General features: G+C 37.9%; 1 protein-coding gene across 7 annotated transcripts in view; it reads right to left on the bottom strand.

Annotated features, from left to right (window-relative positions):
- The window catches only part of CEP44 (centrosomal protein 44), a 38,076-nt gene that overhangs the window by 10,799 nt on the left and 6,371 nt on the right, over positions 1-20,906 (bottom strand). For 4 of the 7 annotated variants that reach the window (XM_033061382.1, XM_033061384.1, XM_033061381.2 and 1 more), the window contains 6 exons: positions 20,698-20,829; positions 20,124-20,333; positions 17,505-17,574; positions 14,541-14,668; positions 14,250-14,287; positions 12,940-13,457 (listed from right to left, as the gene is read on the bottom strand). In XM_033061382.1, coding sequence (XP_032917273.1) covers positions 13,349-13,457; positions 14,250-14,287; positions 14,541-14,668; positions 17,505-17,574; positions 20,124-20,333; positions 20,698-20,829 — 687 coding nt within the window. In that variant the 3' untranslated portion in view covers positions 12,940-13,348. Of the gene's footprint in view, positions 1-12,939; positions 13,458-14,249; positions 14,288-14,540; positions 14,669-17,504; positions 17,575-20,123; positions 20,334-20,697; positions 20,830-20,906 lie in introns of those variants that run through there. The other 3 variants (XM_033061385.2, XM_033061387.1, XM_033061386.2) reach the window with 3 other exon arrangements.

Raw genomic sequence — 20,906 nt, 5'->3', positions numbered from 1 at the left:
TTTCTAGAAAATTGTATTGTCACAAATGCAGACTACCAATATATCAAAGAAGTGCTGAAGTTTTGTCTAAACAAAAGCAGTTTGGACCAGGTGTCCTTCATTATGGGTTTCTAGCTTAGCTGAGAGTTAGACCTCAAGTCTCTGCTGACAGACGTTTGAGTAATACTTGATTTGGTTGCTTTGCAAGAAAGGGCTTAAATGATTGCCTTTGCTGACAGGAATCTTAACATTAACTTGAATTTGCAGTGGTACCTGTTTCTCACAGGTCATCTGACGCAATTTTAGCTTTGTAAGGAGCTTTGAATCTTCCTCAATTTCATCAGATGTTTCTGTGTGGCCCTAAGGTCTCAGGCAGACAAGTTGTTAAAGCTTAGTACCAGAAAGGGCCTCAGAAACCCAAAGAAAGAGGAAAAAAATTCATGAAGTCTTTCATACTAAACAGACACCATGGTTAAATGAGCTGAGTGGTCAGTTTAAGGTGTTTATCTTTTTAATAGGCATCTAAACATAAAATCATTACCTCCAAGTTAAAGTTGTTATTAATACCAAGTAATAAGTTATGTTACACTACTGACAGTATGAAATTCAATTCCCTTTGAAGGATATTGCACTCAGCTTAAATTTGTGCTGCAATTATGTAATAGCTATGCCCATTCCCTAGAATCCATCAATTTTTTCTGTGACAAATATCTAATTTTCTTCAAGTCACATAAACATTAGGTATACAATAACCTCAAAGGACTCAAAAGGAGAAGCAGAGACCTTCTTCAACATCTTTATTTGAATGGGATTTTTAGGTGAGAACTTCTTTTTAATATTATGCTTCCAATATTCTCCATTATAGATCACATTTCATATAGACCTAACATGCCAAAAAGAAACCAAGATTTGACATATGAAAGGTAAAAAAGGAAGGGAAAAGATAAAACTGTTTTGTTTGGATAAATCAGGAGGAACAAGTAAAGAAAGAGTAATATATGGATATAGATGTAATTTCAAAGAGGTTCTGATGATCATAGACATTCTTGAATTTGGGTAATTCTTCTTTCAGACATTCCTCAGAAATTTCTAGAATGACATTTTGTTAAGGGTCAGACAACAAAAAGCTGAAGAAAACTTAAAAGAGGCTGTTAGGACAAAGATTTTTATGTGTATTGCTCCTACAGTTGTAAAGTAGAAATAGCAAATCCAAATCTACTCATAAATGTTCTGGAAGGGGTGGTTATCTTGTGATATGATCATTTTGGCTGATAATATTCAGGCTATTAAGATCAGAAATGCTGAAAAAATGTTTACTGAAAATATTGAGTGAAAAAACAATTTGCTGAAATAGTTAAAATGCTAACAAACTTTAAACAAGATATATAACAAGACAAATCTAACTTTGCAATGAGTTCTAAGTTGATTCTCCCTATGCAAAAGTACAATATCTCACTGCACAGAAGCAAAGCAGCCCTTTTGGAAAACATCTGAGACATCACATCTTGCTTTGAAGAATCTAAGTTTGAAACAGAAAACAGAAGACAAGAATGTATTTGTATGATTTATGCATAACCTCAAGTTAATATCTACCTATCCAAATACAATTGGAAATGCTCTGGTTCCTTTCCTGTTGACCTGTTTCTGTTCTGCAAACATTGTTTTCATTCATACCTGAAGTTTACTGTTTATGTATTTTGCCTCTACTGTTTCCCTCCAGTCATGCAATTTATACAAATGTAGTGACAATTTTACAAGTACGCTTCTCTACAGCTTCCATGGAATATTTCCTAGATTTACCTTTTCTAGACCATGACCTCTCTCATGGTTGACATTCTGCAAGAGCCGGTACAATGCTGCCTGTGGTCATTTTTGAAAAATTGTCCCAACTGATACAGAATCTCTACCAACAGAATAGAACAAGGTAACAAGAACAGCACTTTTGCCATGGTGGTTGACTGAACTTGTTAATTTATTCCCTTCTTTTTCCTAGATTCACTGGAACATAAAACCCAGCCCAACAGTAACTGTCTCATTCTGAAATTCAAGGCATAAAAGAAAGTATTAGCAAGTAAAATACTCACAGATTGACCTGACACAGTAATAACCAAAATTAACAATTACAGTGATTTCACGATTACAAGCCGCACCTGATTATAAGCCGCAGTTCCGGGTATTGGCAACTTGTAGGTCTTTGTCCATATAAAAGCTGCCCCGGATTATAAGCCAGACTTTCATTTGCAGTGAGGATCCGCATGCAACTTTCACAAAGTTGCCAATTAGTAACAGAAGCGCGGGATCGTAGGGTTTACTGGCTCGGCCCTGCTTGGGGTGGCTGCCAGGGAGCGGCCCCGGCCCTGCTTGCTGCTGCCACCGGGAAGCAGGGGTGTGGCATCCCTAGCCGCTGCCGCTGGGAAGAGGGAGAGGGGCTTGCCCGGCTGCTGCCACCAGGAAGAGGGAGAGGGGCATGCCTGGCTGGTGCCACTGGGAAGCAGGGGTACGGTATGCCCGGCCGCTGCTCACCCCCCGGGGCTGGGCAGCGCCACCACGCTTCCCGGGGCCACAGAGCACCCCTGTGCCCCTTGGGGCCGCGCAGTTCTGCCGCTGCGCCACCGCTGCCCTGCTGCCTGGGGCTGGGGGGGCTCTGGCTCGGCTCAGGGCTGCTGTGGGCTCAGACTTTCAGGTTGGGAAATTTCCAAAATTTGTTCATATATTGGCCGCTCCTGAGTGTAAGCCACACTTCTGGGTTGGGAGCAAAATTTTAGTCAAAATGATGCGGCTTATAATCATGAAATTACTGTACTTCTTTACTGAAGGAGACAAAAATTGCTTAAGGGCAATGCTATTCAAAGAAAGATAATGCAAGATCTTGAAGTAACAGCTATGTTAGAAGCCATATTACAATAATACAGCCAAACACCATTTCTGACATTTCTTAAAGCTCCTGCTTTGGGATATTTTTTTTATTTCACATAATCACAAAATTAATTCTGTTTATACTAGAGTATGGGCAGTGTTGATTCTTTTATTTAAAAAAAAAACCCCAAATATATGAAGATAAAACCAGAAAGGAGAATCAGCTTTAGCACTGACAGTAGAAGTGATGAGCTTGCTCTTTTCTCTTTCCCCAAAGATGTAATCCAGACATTAAATTGAAGAAGCAGTTTCTGACACAGAAAAGCATAGCTTCAATTTGTAAAGAAGGAAAACATTAGTAGGCCAAATATAAGGAAGTGAAAGGGGAGCAAAACTCCCTGTCAGCTACAAAACCAGTTTCAAAGTGAACATGCAGCTTACTGCTAAATGACATACAAGCTAATAATAAGACCAAGCGAGCTAGAATCACGTGCAAAAAATGCATTTCTCATTGATATCAAGAAAATCTTGCCTAGCAAGGGAGTAGATACACATTTAGAGATGCAAGAAATGTAACCCAGCCATTTTTATAGATTTCAAGACCATATTCTTGGATTCCTTTTCTTAGACATTGGAAAATATTAAATTAAAGGGATTATATCTGCAACATAGACTCAATGTTACAAATAAAGACCCACATGAAAAATAAAAATTATTGTTCATTAATATTAAATTGAATTTCTCCTATAAAAAAACACATTTTGAAATTTTCTCTCTACTGCAGGCGGCTTTATAATTTTAAAGATTAAAAGCCTAAGATTTTTTAAATAAATCTTTATAATTTAATATCTTTATCTGAAGTTTGTATTTCTAAGTGACTGAGAAATTTTATGTGGGAAAAAATGGCTGATTGTCAGCTTATTAGGAAGTTTAGTGTTTAATCTTTTCTCTTGCACCATTGCATCATTATTCGAAGTTGTTCTTATCTTCTCCATGACTTACAGAACCTCAGCTAATCCATTTCCTGATAAAACAACATTGGCTACTGTTATCTGGAGAAAGCAGCAAATGTCAATCTTCTATGAAAAAAATGTAGCTTAAAGACTAAATTGTTTATATTATAGTAGACATTTCTGTCTACATTTTCCAGTAAAATATCCCAAAATAGAAAATACATATTCTACTTTATATGCTTTATTTAGGGTCTCTTTGATAAGAGTCAACTTTTAATTTTGTGCAATGACTAGCACTGGAGCAATAAAAAAGAATGAGTCTTTATCAAATTGTCTGACTTAATGTTCAGGTTTTAAAACATTTGACTCTTGGGAATGGTCCTTTCAAGGACCAGGATGATGATCTTTGTAGGTCCCTTCCAACCCAGTATATTCTGTGATTACTATTGCCTGAATTACAGGCTTACTTTACATGAAAACAAGATATTATTTCTTGAATCACTCTAAATACTACTTCAATTTTTAACAGGAAAGCATTGAGCCCATTTAAAAATAGAAATCTTGAGTTCAGGTTATCCTTGATTTTACCATTTCTGTTAAAAACTAGTATTAATTACGTTTTGGATATTTTATTGATATTTATAAACATATTTGTCCCTTTAGTTCCCATAGGTAGACACAAAAACACATATACAGCAGTCATGGTGGGATGCATGAGACAGTTCAGCTGCATAACATGGACACTTTTAACTTCAGATTCCACATCCAGTTAATGATGTATGTGCTGCTGTCCAAGATGTTAAGTCTGGAGTCACCAAACCAGCCCAGTTATCAGCAAGAGCGCAGTTACCATGACAGAGATTGGCATGTTCTGACTCACAATCTTCCTGGGTCCTGCAGCCTGTGCTGACCTCAACATTAGCCCCAGCAACAAGTCAGGACCTGAGCTCCTCAAGTTACTGATAACTTAGGAATGCTCACACTGGCTACAGTTAACAATTTTATTTACATGGATTTAGAGTGATTATCTGAGCTACCTTGTGCTTCTGGGTACAGCTGTGGTTTAAGTGCTCACATTAAACCTCACTCGGGTAGACAGAAAAAATCTCACTAATCATTCTTCACTCCCCTCCCCCCCAGACATTAAATACATAAGCATAACAGAAATAAATGCTGTTAGCGTGCCTGATGGGACTTGAAGGTGATAAAAATGCAGAGCACTGTAAATGAGAATCTAAATGAGTAATCAAGACAGCTTAATTTAGGTAGACATTTTAAAGTTAGCTATGTGCTGAAGTGTGCTGCTGAGGTCAGTCAGCACAGGTCTGGAAGGTCTATTACCTAAAGCTCAAAAAACCTGACACCTGTGCAGTTTCAGGTAACCCATGAAATTAAGTTTTCCCCTCTTATTTACAGGTCTGTAATTCCTACAAGATTCAAGATACTGTCATATTCCACCTCTTTTTATTGATTAAAGGCTTATGAAACCATTTGCTGTGGCAATATTGCTGTCTGTCCTGGTTCCAGCCAGAACAGTGTTAATTTTTTGCAGTAGCAAGGAGAGGGTGTGATTAGGACATGGAGGCTATATCACTTCACCTCATTGCTGAGGGCAGGGATGCTATTGTCTAGAGAGAAGGAGATCTTTCTTGGCCCAGTGAGCATTTTGCATGGAATCACTCTCTCTTTTGGACCCTTTGGTTATTATTCCTGTTGCTATAGGACTACAGCCACCATTTAATCAAACTGCTGCCAACACCTTGCCTGACGGGGTGTCAGGTTGTACTCTGACTTTGTCAGGGTTTGGGGTCTGTTTCTTTGTAGTATTGTATTTCTATTTTAATTTCCCTAGTAAAGAACTATTCCTTTTATCTCTCGATGCCCTCGAGCCCCACTTTGGGCGCCAAAATCTCTCCTAGTTCCCCAGGCAGGTGTCTGCTAAGAAAGGCAGGAGCCTCTCTTTGAAATGGTGAATGTAAACCCCCTCCCTCCAAATTATTATAACTTTGAAATCAAACGGCTCTCAGGCAAAGATATGGAAATTAGGAGGTCCAGTGGTGATGTGGAGAAAATCCAGCTTCCCTCTGGAGTCCAGTGGAGAAGGGGCTACGTTGGTGTCCCCCACACCTCTGTTTTATCTTGGTAAGAAATGTTGGGCCCTTCCCCCTGGCTGGAGCAACTTCCAATGGGATGCAGTAATTTTATCAGTCACACAGTGGGACTCAATGGCCATTAGCAGAAAATGACTTTCTGGAGGAAGGATGGGTTGTGAAAAGATAAAGAACAATGCCCCAGCTTCAACGGATGGCCCATCAGCAGAACATCTCCTGCGGAGATAAGGATCACTGCCCCCACCCTCAACAGATGGTGATAGAATAGATACCTTTTATCACACCCTGTATTCTAACCCAAGACAGGTGCCCAGTGTAAAGCATGAAGATTTGATTTTACAACAGATCTGCCCAGAGGAGGTTGGAAACAGTTTTGATGCAAGCATTTGTGTATTAGGTATGGAGCCACTGGTCACAAGGTTGCTTGGTCTGTTCATATGTTCATATGTACAGTGTATTTTTCTACTCATTTGAGCTTTTTTAATTTCAAATTATTCTCAACATTAGTATAGTCTTAATTAAATGCACTCCCTTGGTATTTTGTGCTGCTTGGTTGTCAGACACATTACATTCTGAAGGTAATTTTTAAAATGTTATTTAAATAAACTATGTCATGCTGATACCCCACTTTTGGATCATCCAGAGCCTTTTTCCTGCTTCCCTTTTAGCTCCATTTTTATCTCCTTCAGAGGAATTTCCTGTGGCCCTTACTTCAATAACCAGTAAAGTCCTCCATATTCTGAGCTTTGATATTTCAAGGAGAACTTCAGCTTAGTCTTTACCCAAGACAACTTCTCCCCTTAAGCAAGAAGGGATTCATAGATAACTTATCTTTATTTATTGCTGAGGTGAAATCATACCTGAACAGCAAAGCTCACAAGCCTTACCAGAACACCTACCGATCATTGCTGCTGCTTGTACTGTTACATCAGCACATATTTATGTCAATCTTTAAAATGAGGGCAAAATCATCAGAAAACTCACTTAAAATCCAAATACTCAAAGACATTCCTGTAACAAAAATACTTTCACTCAAGGCCGAAGCCTTTAAAACAACAAAAAATAACATTAATCTCAGTGCCTTCTCAAACACCAGAGTAAGTGCCTATTATTTCCAAGCTAAAGAAACATAACAATTATATCCCTTCCCTCTCTAAATGTTATTTTCAAGACAATTTATGATCAGTGCATCAACACAGTATTATGTAAGTAAGTCCACGTCAGTTTCAAACAAAAAGATTTACGTTTTGAGTATGACATTCAATCACAAAATACTTAAAGCAATATATTGTTTGCTGGTATTTCTTTATGAAAAAGGCTACATATAATATAGAGAACACAGAAATGTTCCAACAGTGATACAAGAAAAAAACCTACAGAAAATCTGAGTCACTGATCTTGAATTGTTATTCTCAGCTTAAAATGGAACTTGATATTCAGGCTAGTAATCTTTCACCATATCAGCACCTATTTTTCTGTAGTTCACACAAAAGCACAACTACTTTTACTGAAATTATCACAGCTGTCCACCACTTTCATAACTACAAGAAGTTGGACCCTAAGTCACCACTAATACATAAGCTCAAGTACAGTACAGTAAATTCACGAATACAAGCCGCACTGAGTATAAGCCGCATCTCTGGGTGTTGGCAAATATTTCGTTCTTAGTCCATAAATAAGCCGCACCTGAATATAAGCCGCTCTGTCGTTCGCAGCGAGGACCTGTGTGCAGCAAAGTTGCCAAATACTAACAGAACCGCAGCATGGCGGGGTTTACTGGCTCAACTAAGGCTGTGCAGGCTCGGCCCGCTAGGGGTTGCTGACGGGGCCAGGTGGCCCAGCTCGGTAGTGCCGCTCGGGGCTGGCCGCCGCCTCTGGGTTCGCTCGCCCCGGCCCCACACCCGCCGCGGCGCTGGCCGGGTACGGAGAGCGCGCCCCGCTCCCACCATGGCGCCGGCCGGGCACAGAGAGCACGCCCCGCTCACGCCGCGGCGCTGGTCGGGCACGGAGCACCCCCTGCTCCTGCCACGGCCGTGGAGGGCAGGGGCAGAGCACCCCCCGCTCCTCCCCGAGCCAAGGCAATGGCGGCGCGGGGTCCCCCCGTCTCTCCCCCGGGCTGCGGCAGAGGAGGGAAGAAGAGAGCTCTCCTGCCTCTCTCCCCACCCCCTGTGCTGCCTCCAGGGAGCCAGGGCAACAGAGTAACACTTTGTAACAATCGCGAAATGCCGGCTTTTACTGGCAGGTGCTTGGCTCAGCGCCCTGCTGGCACGTCTGGGGTTGTAAATGTCAGAAAATTATTCACATATTAGCCGCCTCCGAGTATTAGCCGCACTTCCGGGTTTCCACCAAAATTTTTGTCAAATTGGTGCGGCTTGTATTGTGAAATTACTGTAATTTCACGAATACAAGCCGCGCCGTTTTGACCAAAATTTTGCTCCCATAGTGGGAATGCAGCTAATATTCAGGTGCGGCCAATATGTGAATAATTTTCTGACATTTTCAACCCTGGGAGTGCAAACCAAGTCAGTGCAAACTGCAAAGTCGAGCTCCTGCCAGTAAAACCCAGCATTTACGTGGTTGTTACAAATTGTTACTCTGTTGCACGGCGGGTGGAGCTGCTCTGTGCAGGCAGCACAGGGGGTGGGGAAGGCGGGGCAGCTCTCTCCTGCTGGCCCTGCGGCTCGGGGAAAGCAGGGGCAGCTCCCTCCTGCTGGCCCCACGGCTCGGGGGAAGGCGCGGCAGCTCTCTCCTGCTGGCCCCACGGCCCGGGGGAAGCAGGGGCAGCTCTCTCCTGCTAGCCCCGCGGCTTGGAGGAGGCAGGGGCAGCTCTCTCTTGCTGGCCCCGCAGCTTGGGGGAAGGCGGGCAGCTCTCTCCTGCTGGCCCCGTGGCTCGGGGGAAGGCGAGGCAGCTCTCTCCACCTGGCTCCCGTCCCCGCGTGCCGCCGCCGCAGGAGCAGGCAGGCTACATCCCCGGCTCTCCCTCCTGCCGCCGTGCAGCAGCGCCGGGACGGGGTGACCGAGCCCAGTAGTGGCCGCGGCTGGCCCAGAGCGGCCCCGCCAAGCGGCAGCGCCGAGCTGGGCCACCCAGCCCTGTCAGCAGCCCTGAGCCCTCATGGCCCAAGCCGAGCCAGTAAACCCCACCCTGCCGCGATTCTGTTACTATTTGGCAACTTTGTTGCACGTGGGTCCTCGCTGCGAACACAGAGCGGCTTATATTCGGGTGCGGCTTATTTATAGACAAAAAACAAAATGTTTGCCAACACCCAGCGATGCGGCTTATACTCAGTGCGGCTTGTATTCGTGAATTTACTGTAAGTTCATGAACTTAGCTTCTTCAACAGGTTCCAATGGGATGGTTTCAAATACAAGAAAAAAACAGACTACATTTTTTTCCATTAGCTTTTTACCTAAGTAATTCTTAAAGCAGGCATAAACAATGAACCAAGCCACATCATACTCAAGAGAAAAACAAGGGGAATCTGTTAATTTTGCAGTTGGAGCAAGCAGACAAAGAAATTACTATCCATGTCTTATGCAACAATGCAGGGACAAAGACTTACTGATGCTCTGGCATTGCATAGTCAGGAAAGGTATAGTGCATCCTACTTGATCACCTATGGAGCAAATGAACACACATTGCTAAAAATAACTGAAGAGTCTTCTTGCATATTGAAAATTTGCTTATATGGATAGCAATGAAATGCTTCAAAGTCCATGAACTATACTGCCTAATTTATCACTACAGTTAAACTAAGAGTGTAAGGAGACTATGTTTCATATTTTTATAATACAGTGATTGCCCATGTGAAATATTTTAAATGTGTTACATGTTCATACATATTTATTCCACAATACAAAAAATTACAAAGAATATTACCCAAGGATTGGGTTTGCATTTGCCTGTATATTTTATGGTCATTTTACACAGCAAAGAGTTGAATTTTTTAGGTATTTTTGAACATATGAAAAATATGCCTCTAAATTAAAAAAAACTGGTGATGGGAAAAAAATAAAAAACAAAAACATATGTAATAAACAGAGCTATTTCAGCTCCTGAAAACTGACCCAAATCCAAATTGTAGATTTAAATTTTCTTTAATCCTATGTTCCATCTTTTTCTCAGACACACATTTGCCCTTTCATTCAATCAATTACAAAATAAATTAAACAAGTTTTTCATGGATATGTACATTGCGACTTTGCACAGGAACTTCTTCACTTCTAGCTCTCTGCAGACTCAGAGAAAGATACTTTCTTGCTCCAAGTGAAAGTTCAGGCACAAACATTTGGATGCAATGTCATAAGCTGATCACAGAGCTGATGTGAATGAGAAAAAATAAAAAACAAACAAACAAGACCACCCAAAAAATGCAAGCAGTACCCCTCACTATATATTTCCAGAAGAGTATGTTTAAATCATATCGGTTACAAAACATAGTCGATAACACAGACAGATGGGAATGATCAGCGCTGGGAGGAAATCCCTTAAGCTGCCAAAAACTTCAGCTTTGTGAAACTATTCTCAGCATTCATGGAAAGTATTCAAGGCTCTCTAACTCTTAATCCCAGTTCATATTTCAACATGCACTCAATGCAGTGTAGCAACACCAGGTAAAAGAACAGACATGCAAGTGTGAAAGCTTATGAAGACCTTGCAGTATGTTTTAGAAATAGGATTGCATCTTTGATTAAAATACCCCAAGGTATAATACTCTTTGCCACTGCTTATGCTAAAGATTTATCATTATAAACCTAACATTGGAAAAATTATATTTCTGCTGATTTTGAGTCTATCACCAAGTGATTTTGCTTTAAAAATCACTTTTAAAGAGATTTAAAGCGTTAAGTTTTCTTCACAATAACTACAAAGCAAAAAGGGAGGGAAAAACCAACACACAGTGCTGTATCAGAACATCAGTGCTCCACACTACTGTTAATTGTTGTGAACCTGTAATTAGAGCAGTTTGCTTCTAGAGAGTAAAAAGCCTCACCACTTCCAAATCAAGCATCTGCTCTAGATTGTCTAAAGCGAATGAGTTTTGCAATGACTGATACAGCATTCTTCTCTCAGATAAGGTCACATTGCCTAAACAGAGATACTAAATTTACTACTCCTAATTAAATAAGCCATAGGATGCTCAGAGGAAGGAATATCATCGTTTTGATACAACTTATTTTCCCCATTTGGGACACTCAAAAGTGTTTTAACCACTATCCCTGTATTGACTGCTCATCTCACACAGGTGACAGAGTGTATCAGCCCCAGTATCCTACAAAGACCACAACACAGATCTCTATCACACAGAGATCTGCCTACAGACCACAGAACCAAAATACTATCATTAAACCATTTTTGCAGATATAATACGTTTCCTGAGACTGTCCCTGAGGATTATAAGTTAAGGTATTTTCACCACACATAGTTTAAAAAGATCCTAAAAAAAAACTGAACAGAAACTATATCTGGTATAAAGTGTTTGAAAGAGTAACTGTAAATAATTAGCAAATAAATAATTTTAAGATAGAACATATTACAATTTCCACTGTTTGAAATGATGTCTAACTTCCAATGTCAAAGTAGCAGATAGAAAAAAGCTGTTTCAAGCCCTGTTCACTAGTGATTAGTTAAGAATTTTAAGCATCTGTAATACAAAGTCATAAAATTCTGCAATTAGTAGTTTCTAATATATTTTCATCTTACTTTCCTGTTTCTCCTGAAAAATTAACCTTTATGAGACAACAATGCATTTCTCAAATTTCAGTTTGTCTATATCCTTGATTTCAGCTTTTCATTACTATATAAGCTGCTGGAAGAAGGAAATTATTGAACAATTTGGGATTTTCAATCTTACAGCACTAGAGATGATATTGTATTACCCACACAGAGAACAAGCTTTTCCTAACAGTTGCTGCATTCCCCAAATGCATTCAATGATAAACTCCCTTTAACTTGAATCAAGTATACTGACTACCACTTCTTATTTTTACCATGATATCAAACAATAGTCATTCCTCTCATTGCTGCCATAAACATTATCAAATATCAGAGAATAAATAACTGAACATAAAAGCCTCTTTGGCTCCAAGGTAAAGAGGAAAAATAAGACAGATAATTCAAAATATTTCATCATAGACACTTAAAGCAGACAGAAATACTAATTTTTACTGCTTTGATGACTTTATAAGATTTCCACAAGATGGTGCTGTAGTCCTATTTTAAGACATTGCTCTAACATTTAGAAGAAAACCTCATTTCATTTCTTTGTTAGCATAATGAACAGTGATTTGCAAGGCCTATTTTCAATTAAGAGTCAAAACATATTCTTACTATGTAATTCTCCAATCTTTTTAGGTTCTTTTAAAGAACTGAAGAAGTCAGTCCAATCACAGAAGTCAAAAAAACCCAGAACTAGTTCATATAACAGATAAGCTCTTTTGTTTCTGTCTAAAGTAAAGTCCATTTATATTCCATATGGTTATAGAAAAAATATGTAATTATTGTTAAAACATAGAAATCACTTTTTACAGCATGTCAAACAGCTGCTTTTGCCTTTATCTGCAAACTCTGCCCCCCAAAAAGTTCCAACTGGTTTGTAATACTAAACCCCAAAAATCTTTTAAAGTGAAGTATTAAAACACAAAGGAACCTTGATATAATACCAATTTACAAAGATTAATAAACAAATAAATCTAATCAAGTCTGACACATCTTTGGTTTGATCATATGTTTATGGAAGTCTTACACCCACTTATGCCTCTAAACAGAAATCTTAATATGGTTTCAAATGAAAATGTTGCGTTTCTTTGTATACTGACTGGTCTCCATGTGTGCTGCTGGTCTTAAAATGTGTTGGGTAAGAGCACTAAAACACTCAACACATCTCTTGCAGTCAAAGTCTGTGGACTTACTTGCACATTTTAGTGCTTAGGATCAAACTGACCCTCACTTTGTCAGTGTTAATGGAAGCCATAAAGTGTTGGTGCTTTCTAGCTCAGCATGAAAACTTATATTTAAAAATTAAAAAACAAGCAAAAAGGTACATATTTGAAACTGTGTATGTAAGTTTTTTATTAAGACTTATTCAACAGTACAGATGGTAAGATGGTATGTAAGAATGCCTCTTGGGTGTAATATGCAAGTTCCAGCTGGAAAGTTTCCAACAGGATGTAAGCCATGGTCCTCAAGCCCGCACTTTAAAAAACATATTACTTAGCACACTGCTAACAAATGTCAACACAAGAATACACTGCTGTAATGACTTCAATTTACAAAAGTGCAAGGAGGGGGAAGAAGATTTTTGAACAGTTTTTAAAAACAAAAATCATGGGCACAGGGAGGGAAATCCATACACAGATGCATGAATAAAATATTTATTCAAAGCAATAAAAGCAGCAGTGATCATTACAAATTTGATATATTAAAAATTTAATGCTGTACAAACATACATATTATTTCTGGTATCCATAAGTCTGCAGAGACCAGGCCTGAAGACCTGTGCTTTCAGGTATTGTCAGTGATGGGTTTGGTGTTTTGAACAAGTTGAATGTTTCTTCAATTCTGAAAATAAACAATGTTTACATACACTTAGTAAAATAAGGTACAAAATAACTGACTTGCTTTTAACTTCCTAATTATCCAAAATACTAATAAGCAGCATGACCTCATAACTCTTCTCTCATCCTGCCCTTTTCCTCTGCAATTGGTTTATATTTTAAATGCCTACCATATATGAATAAACCTTAAGTACCTAAAGAAAGAAGTAACTCACACAATAAAATTAAAATCACAGAAAAGGCTAGAGCTTTTTATAGGCCACGCACTTCAAAAATATAAATCTCTTGCTTGAGAAAGTGTTGTAAAGCAACACATTTGTCTTCAAGTATGATGAAAATATAACACAAAATGTTACTATAGATCTCAGAATTAATATCAAATACATCTTACAGTATACATCTTACAATATAACAAATGCAGTTATTATAAAGCTTAGGTTGAAATTGGCTTTACTTTTCCTTAAATAATAAAAAAAAGTTAAGATAACATAGGTATTTTTCAGGAAAAAAAGTTGTAATATTCCTATTGTTATCAACCAAATTCTAAACACTCTTTAATCTCTAGTTAATACTATTAAGAGTGCTTTCTATTGCTTTTTAGAAACCAAAACAGTGACTCATCCCAAAAACGCAAAACTGTAAGTGGATTTACTATCCAGTAGAGTCATAAGGAAATGCCACACCTGATGTAGAGACCTTTGAGGTTTGGAACACATATGTACATTCTCTGTGTGCCTTAGTCCAGTACGACTCCCTCCTGGGAAATAAATTCCTGCTGCCTTTTCCTATTACTTACATTTTACTTATCTTTTCCATTCTTTGTCTTATTGTCTCCTACAATTTAAAAGCAACAAAGTTAGTGAACTCTTCAAAGCTGATATTCTTCAGATAGATTTTCAACTTAAAATTCAGAGAAAATATGACTTTAAGTACTGTTTACATATGAAAAGTATTGTTATGAGACAGACCTAGATGTAGTTTTGCATAGTTTCCATGTTTTTCTAGCAGTATATACAACTAATACCTATGCTTACTTGCTCTCTTGACCTCAAAGGAAATCAACTGAGCATTCACCAGTTATACTTACCTTTGAAATGTCTGTCAGTTCATGAGAATTAATGGTCTTGTTTTTGGGAGACTGGTCTGTGGATAACAGTGAACTGCATCCAGACAACTGATGATGACTCTCTGGCATCTCCTCATTCCTCTCTGTATCTATAGAGAAATGCTCAGTTTTATGTCACCTTTGGCTTTTTGCTCTCTTTTGCAAGGTCAGCTATCAAATAACTTGATTTACAGTAGGTAATAATAGAAGAGAATGCATTGTTTAGAGAGGAAAAAGAAAAAGTTACTATAAGCGTCAAAATAGGTTTCCCATTTTTTTAAAACAAGTGCAATATTACACTATGTATAATATATAAAATATACAAAAAACAAACTCCAAAAGACGACTAAGATTATTTTCTCCTGATTAAAACAAAAGCTTATGAGCATCTGATTACAGTGCCAAACATTTAATAGTAATTTTGTATAGCTTACATTATTTTTATTGTAAACTGCCTGTTGAAACATGTCTTTAATGCGTGCTAAGTAAGTACTTTCACGATTATAAGCCGCACTGAGTATAAGCCGCACTTCTGGGTTTCAGCAACTTTTTGTTTCTTTGTCCATATATAAGCCGCACCTGATTATAAGCCGCACATTACAATACAGAGTGTGATAAAAGGCATCTATTCTATCACCATCTGTTGAGGGTGGGGGCAGTGATCCTGGTCTCCGTGGGAGATATTCTGTTAATGGGCTATCCATTGAAACCAGGTGGGGGCATTGTTCTTTATCTCATGGGATATCTCCTGTTAATGGCCATGTTTTATAAACCAGGTGGGGCAGTGTTCTTTATCTTTTCACAACCCATCCTTCCTCCAGAAAGTCATTTTCTGCTAATGGCCCATTGAGTCCCACTGTGTGACTGATAAAATTACTGCATCCCATTGGAAGTTGCTCCAGCCAGGGGAAAGAGCCCAACACTTCTTACCAAGATTAAAACAGAGGTTTTGGGACACTAAGGGAGTCCCTTTCTCCACTGGACTCCAGAGAAAAACCGGGTTTCTCCACATCACCACTGGACCTCCGGAGGGAAACTGCACCTTGTACAGAACCACTGCTTCAACTGAATCACATCTGTCACTGCAGGAGGATGCAGCCACCATTTAATGGGACTGCTACCAACACCCTGCCTGACAGAGTGTCAGGTTGTACTCTGACTCTGTCAGGGTTTGGAGTTTGTTTCTTTGTAGTACTGTATTTCTATTTTAATTTCCCTAGAAAAGAACTGTTACTCTTAATTCCCATATTTTTGCCTGAAAGCCCCTTGATTTCAAAATGATAATAATTTGGAGGGAGGGGGTTTACATTCTCCATTTCAAAGAGAAGCTCCTGCCTTTCTCAGCAGACACCTGTCCTCCAAACTAAACCAGCAATTTTTTGTTCTTTGTCTGTATATAAGCCGCACCTGATTATAAGCCGCATTTTGGGTTCGGACCAAAATTTTAGTCAAAATGGTGCGGCTTATAATCGTGAAATTACTGTTCTTTTTTTTTTTTTTCCACATTTGGAAGGCTGTGATAGTCTTTGCAATTTTAGACTTCCATTGTCAGGGAAGAGAACTTAGTATCTTGAAAAAAAAACGATGTTCCTATACCCATTTTTTAGTAATGTCACCATCTATACATCATACCTTTGGAACATACTTAGCTATACTATTTTGTATCTAAAATTCATATTAAACTGTTTTTAAACACTTAAAATTAAAACGTGTTTATTTGGTACAGCTGGGATTTCTGAAGAGTGCTACAACCAGAAAGAGTCTGAAAGGATTTCAAGTACTATACTCTCAGATAAGAGTTAAGACTGTGCCTATAACTTTCATGCCTAAAATTTCCTGAATTTTAGATAAGCAGGAATAACAAATTCATAAGAATTTGGGAGTCTGAAAATATGAGAATGCTCTTTCAAAAACCATCTGCCTGTTTACTTACTACAAAGCCCTCAAGTGTCAGTAACACAGCACTAAACTTATCAAAGGAATAAACATGCTGCAAGCTTTTTATGTCCTGTAAAATGAAGGTCCCATTTCTGAGACTTCACAATAAAAACAAGCTTTGACATAACCAAGAACTGCCTTCCTAATTTCCATGGAAACTGGATTACTGAGACTCCCTTTCAATTACAATTCAAGAGCTCAACACTGGACAAAAAAGCCTAATGTGTGAGAATGGAAAATAGAATATCCTCCTTACCACTGGTGGCAGGAGTAACAGCTGCCGCAAGGGAAACAGGCCAAATCAAGGAAGAGAACAGAGGGAGCTAAAGGCTAAAGAGCTACCATTGAGGAAGACAGAAGAATTATTCATGGCCTGGGCAGTGCTTTTAACTTCTTTCCCATTCCAATCTGCTTCATTTACTTCTTGTATGTTATCAAAATTAAACGGAAGTTGGAAATGGAAGAAAAAGATTTTGTCTTTCTTTTCAAAACAAGAACATTTATCAAAAATGGCAGTTGGATAGCTGCTAACTGCTTCAGAGATGAAATACAGAAAACATTTAGTAGTGAGTTGAAAACCAACGAAGATTATGAATCACGATTTGTCTGAGCCCCATTAAAAACAAGAAAACAGCAACCTAAAAGATATTAGTGGCAGTAAAAATAACTCCACTTTAAGAACAGTGCATTTTTAAAACCTGATAACTGCTTTAAAGTCCAGATGACATTATTGTTTTTTACAGCTTTAGTAACAGAGAACCTCAATTAAATTTGCATCTTTGATATTTGTAGTAGCTATTTGTAACCATTACATACTATGCCATAGCAACCAAATAATCTAAAAAAGTTAGAAACATGAAATGATGAGGAGGTTAACTTCTAATCTGCAGTATGGTTTTAAATTCAGAGGTCACAATTGCAGTTACCTAATCAAACTACTATAGTCAAGGCCAGCAAGAAGTGTTTAGCATATTTATGTTAATTAAAAGGAAAATAATTAATACTCACCAGGAGATACTGGCATGGTACTAGAAGTACTTTCTTGATTTATATTGCTGAAGTCTTTAGGTAAATCTTTCTGAAATACAAGTTTACTGCATTTTAGCCATACATCCTGTTTAAATCATCTTCTGATTGAACAAAAGTATATTTAAGCACTAGGTATGTATGCATTTGCTTGCTACACCATCCAGATATGTTGGCACTGCACAAATATCTTCACAGGACTAAAACAATTCAACGTTTCCATAAATGCACTTCATTAAAAAACGAGTCTATTTTATGGGTCTTTTTTTTAAATATCAACATTGCTGTTCATAAAGAGGTCAAAACCAGGCCAAAATGCAGTGCATATAACTTGGTTATGAGTAGAATGGACAATCAGAATGCTCTTAGCCTCTTATTATCATTTCATCTCAATGTTGGTTGCCATTAGCTTAAAGCAAGTGTGCCTTCTACTGCTGGATGATATTCAAAAATACTGTCCTCAGTCCTAAAAAACCAGCCTATAGACTAACTGAAATTCATCCCACCTAATGCTTAGAAGTCAGAAGGCTATTTTAAGTTGTTTCCCAGGCTCTTAAACGAGAGAGGGCTCTTTTAAGAAACATTCACAGTTTAACTCAATCTAACTTCTTAAAAGTTGCGCACAAGAAGGAAACAATAGTAAACTTTCTAATTTTGAAGAAAAAAACGCAACTCTCAAACAACATCTAGACTTTTTTTTTTATTAATGAGTTATCATTAAGATTTGAAATTTTAGCCTTTATATACTGGAGTAACTACAACAGCTAATAAATGAATGAAGGAGAAATAGCAGGCATTGTATGAGAAAATGATGGAAAAAACTGTAATAATGTCAATCTCTTAAAAAACACAAAAATAGAATCTGCACAGACTATGTCTGCTCAATTCCTTTCATTGAAATGGATTTGGTAGCTTTCAGACTTTCCCAGAGCTAAATGCACAGCTGCTGCTACTTTGGCAACAGCAAGACAGATCTTAGAGTGTTCCTGCTAGGCTGGCTAGATGCCAAAAGGTCCCTGAAAAGTACAAGAGTAAGAGAGGAGTAATTCTGAATGGTTTCTGAATGTGCAAAGACAGACTTGGATGCAATTTTATTAAACAAAAAAGCAGCAATTCTGTGGTCCAAAGGATTATTTCTTAGCTTTCAAATGTATATTGCAAAACAGTTTTGAAGACTACGTATAAATGTATACATCCTTATATATTTGTATATACAATGCCACACAGATACTATAACTGTACTTGTTTCTGAAGATGAATTCTTTCAGTAACATGCAGTACAGAAATATAGTTATCTCACTGGAAATTTCTGAGTGATATTTTTGAGAGTATTTTCCAAATATTATTCCAACCATACAAACAACTGCAATAAACATGTTACTGAAGCAGTAATAAACCAAATTTACGAAAACATAAGAACAAGTCTAGTCTGAAACATGAGCTTTCCCATGTGCTACAGTAATTTCTTGAAAAGAATACATTTGAAACAGGAGAAAAATTGTCTATGGCTGTTCACCTGAAGGCCTCTTGAGACTGTTGCCAGAAAAAGAAACATTATTATTGGTGGTATTATTTGGAAATATGTCTACTGATCCATAAGAATCTGACTTCAGATTGTAAATCACTTGAGCTACTACTGATCCAGAACTTTTTTTAAAAGTGATTGAGAATATCCCTCCTTACTAATTGAGCTACAGCCTTTTGAAATAACCTAGTGAGCAGTTTGAACACCTGTCCATTTCAAGACTTTGCATACCACCACACTTCCAGTAAAACATGTCTTGTATAAAAGTAGTAGCAACATCTTCAAATTTGTGGGGTCAGCAACATGCACACAACTCCTGGTCATGAATAAATTCAACAGCTTTATAACTGCAAAAAAATTCAAACCCACAAGGGTTTTTAACTTCTGAAAAGAATCTTACAGTATCTGAAAGATACATGAGACGCATGAGAGAATAAAATTTTTGGATCATGATTAATTTCAAAGTGATGCTATGGTTCACTGCAACTCAAAATATTTACATGCATACATATATCAAATTACATAATGTGCACATAAGGACCTTACAACAGCATGAAAAATAACCCAGTCTTAATGCAACAAGAGGCTTTATTTGGTATGCCAAATGTAGCCACATCACAACTATAGTGCTTTTACACATTCAAAAATGCAATGAACATCACTGAGAAGAAATAGGAAGTGGGGGAAGAGAGTGGAAATAGGAGAAAAAAACCCATTGATTAGGCTAGAAATTTCAAGGACCAATCAATCAAACATAGGACTAAAATAAAAATTAAGTTTTTCATTAACCCTGTATTTTCAACTGTGCATGCCAGATGTTTTTGTCACTATCACTTGCAGAGAATGAAGAGTCCATGTTCAAAAACTTCCTTCTATAACTCCAGTAAATAAGATGAATCATTACTAATGAGAAAAGATGGAGAGCTTTGGTTCATAAAGTATCAGAGAATAGAATTTAACAGTTAAGAAAAAATACCATCAACTTCATAAACAGCACTTGCATTCAGATCATGCCTTTAAAACTAATGAAGAAACAGACCAACAAGACTGTGTTTGGGAAAGAGAAGTTAACACACCTTTTGGGATTGTAACAACAGCTCTGTTTCAAGAAGCAAAACTCGATTCAGTAAGTTATTCCAATCCTTCTCATCTATGATCACCTTTCCTTGCAGTTTTTCTTCTAAAACTTGCAGCTTATCTTCCATCCAATCTAGCTTCTCAAGCTTTTCCTGTAAATCTGCAAGCTGATTCTTTAATAACTCAATTTGTGAATTTTCTTCTATGACCTGAAAATATTTTAAAAAAAACCATGTCCTCTAATTTCAAAACAAAAACAATTCATCATTTGATCAAATTAATTAAGTGCAATCTTGAAGTTCAGTAACCATATCCTGCTACATTAGAAAACTATTTTTCTTCCAGAATCATCAAAATATGCCTCAGGGAACTCAGTTTTTAGAAGAAGCTGTTGACAGAACTGTCTTGAAAGAGACAGTACAATTTAACTGACTTTTCACTTTTCCAGGTTTTTCAATACATTAATTAAATATGAGTTGCATGCTCCTGAAGTAAAACTATGATGTAAAAACCTGTATCCCTTTAGAAAAATCCTGTAAAAAAAAGACAGCATCTTAAAATAGAAGTTCTTACTTGTTCACATTTAACTTCCACAGTATCATGATCTAGGCATAATTCTTTTTCCTTCCCTCCCTGTGCTGGAAGGGGTAATGGATGAAGGTCACCTCTAACTTCATTTCCTGAGTGCCGTTCCACTAGAGGCTTCTTTTGGGTATGTTTAAAAACAAACAAACAAAAACAAAGAGCTAGTATTATTCATTACAAGAATATTTCAATTCATA

This window comes from Catharus ustulatus, chromosome 5 (genome assembly GCF_009819885.2).
Source record: "Catharus ustulatus isolate bCatUst1 chromosome 5, bCatUst1.pri.v2, whole genome shotgun sequence".
NCBI lineage: Eukaryota > Metazoa > Chordata > Aves > Passeriformes > Turdidae > Catharus > Catharus ustulatus.
The sequence above is the reverse complement of the archived record's forward strand: the minus strand, read 5'-3'. Positions and strand labels throughout refer to the sequence as shown.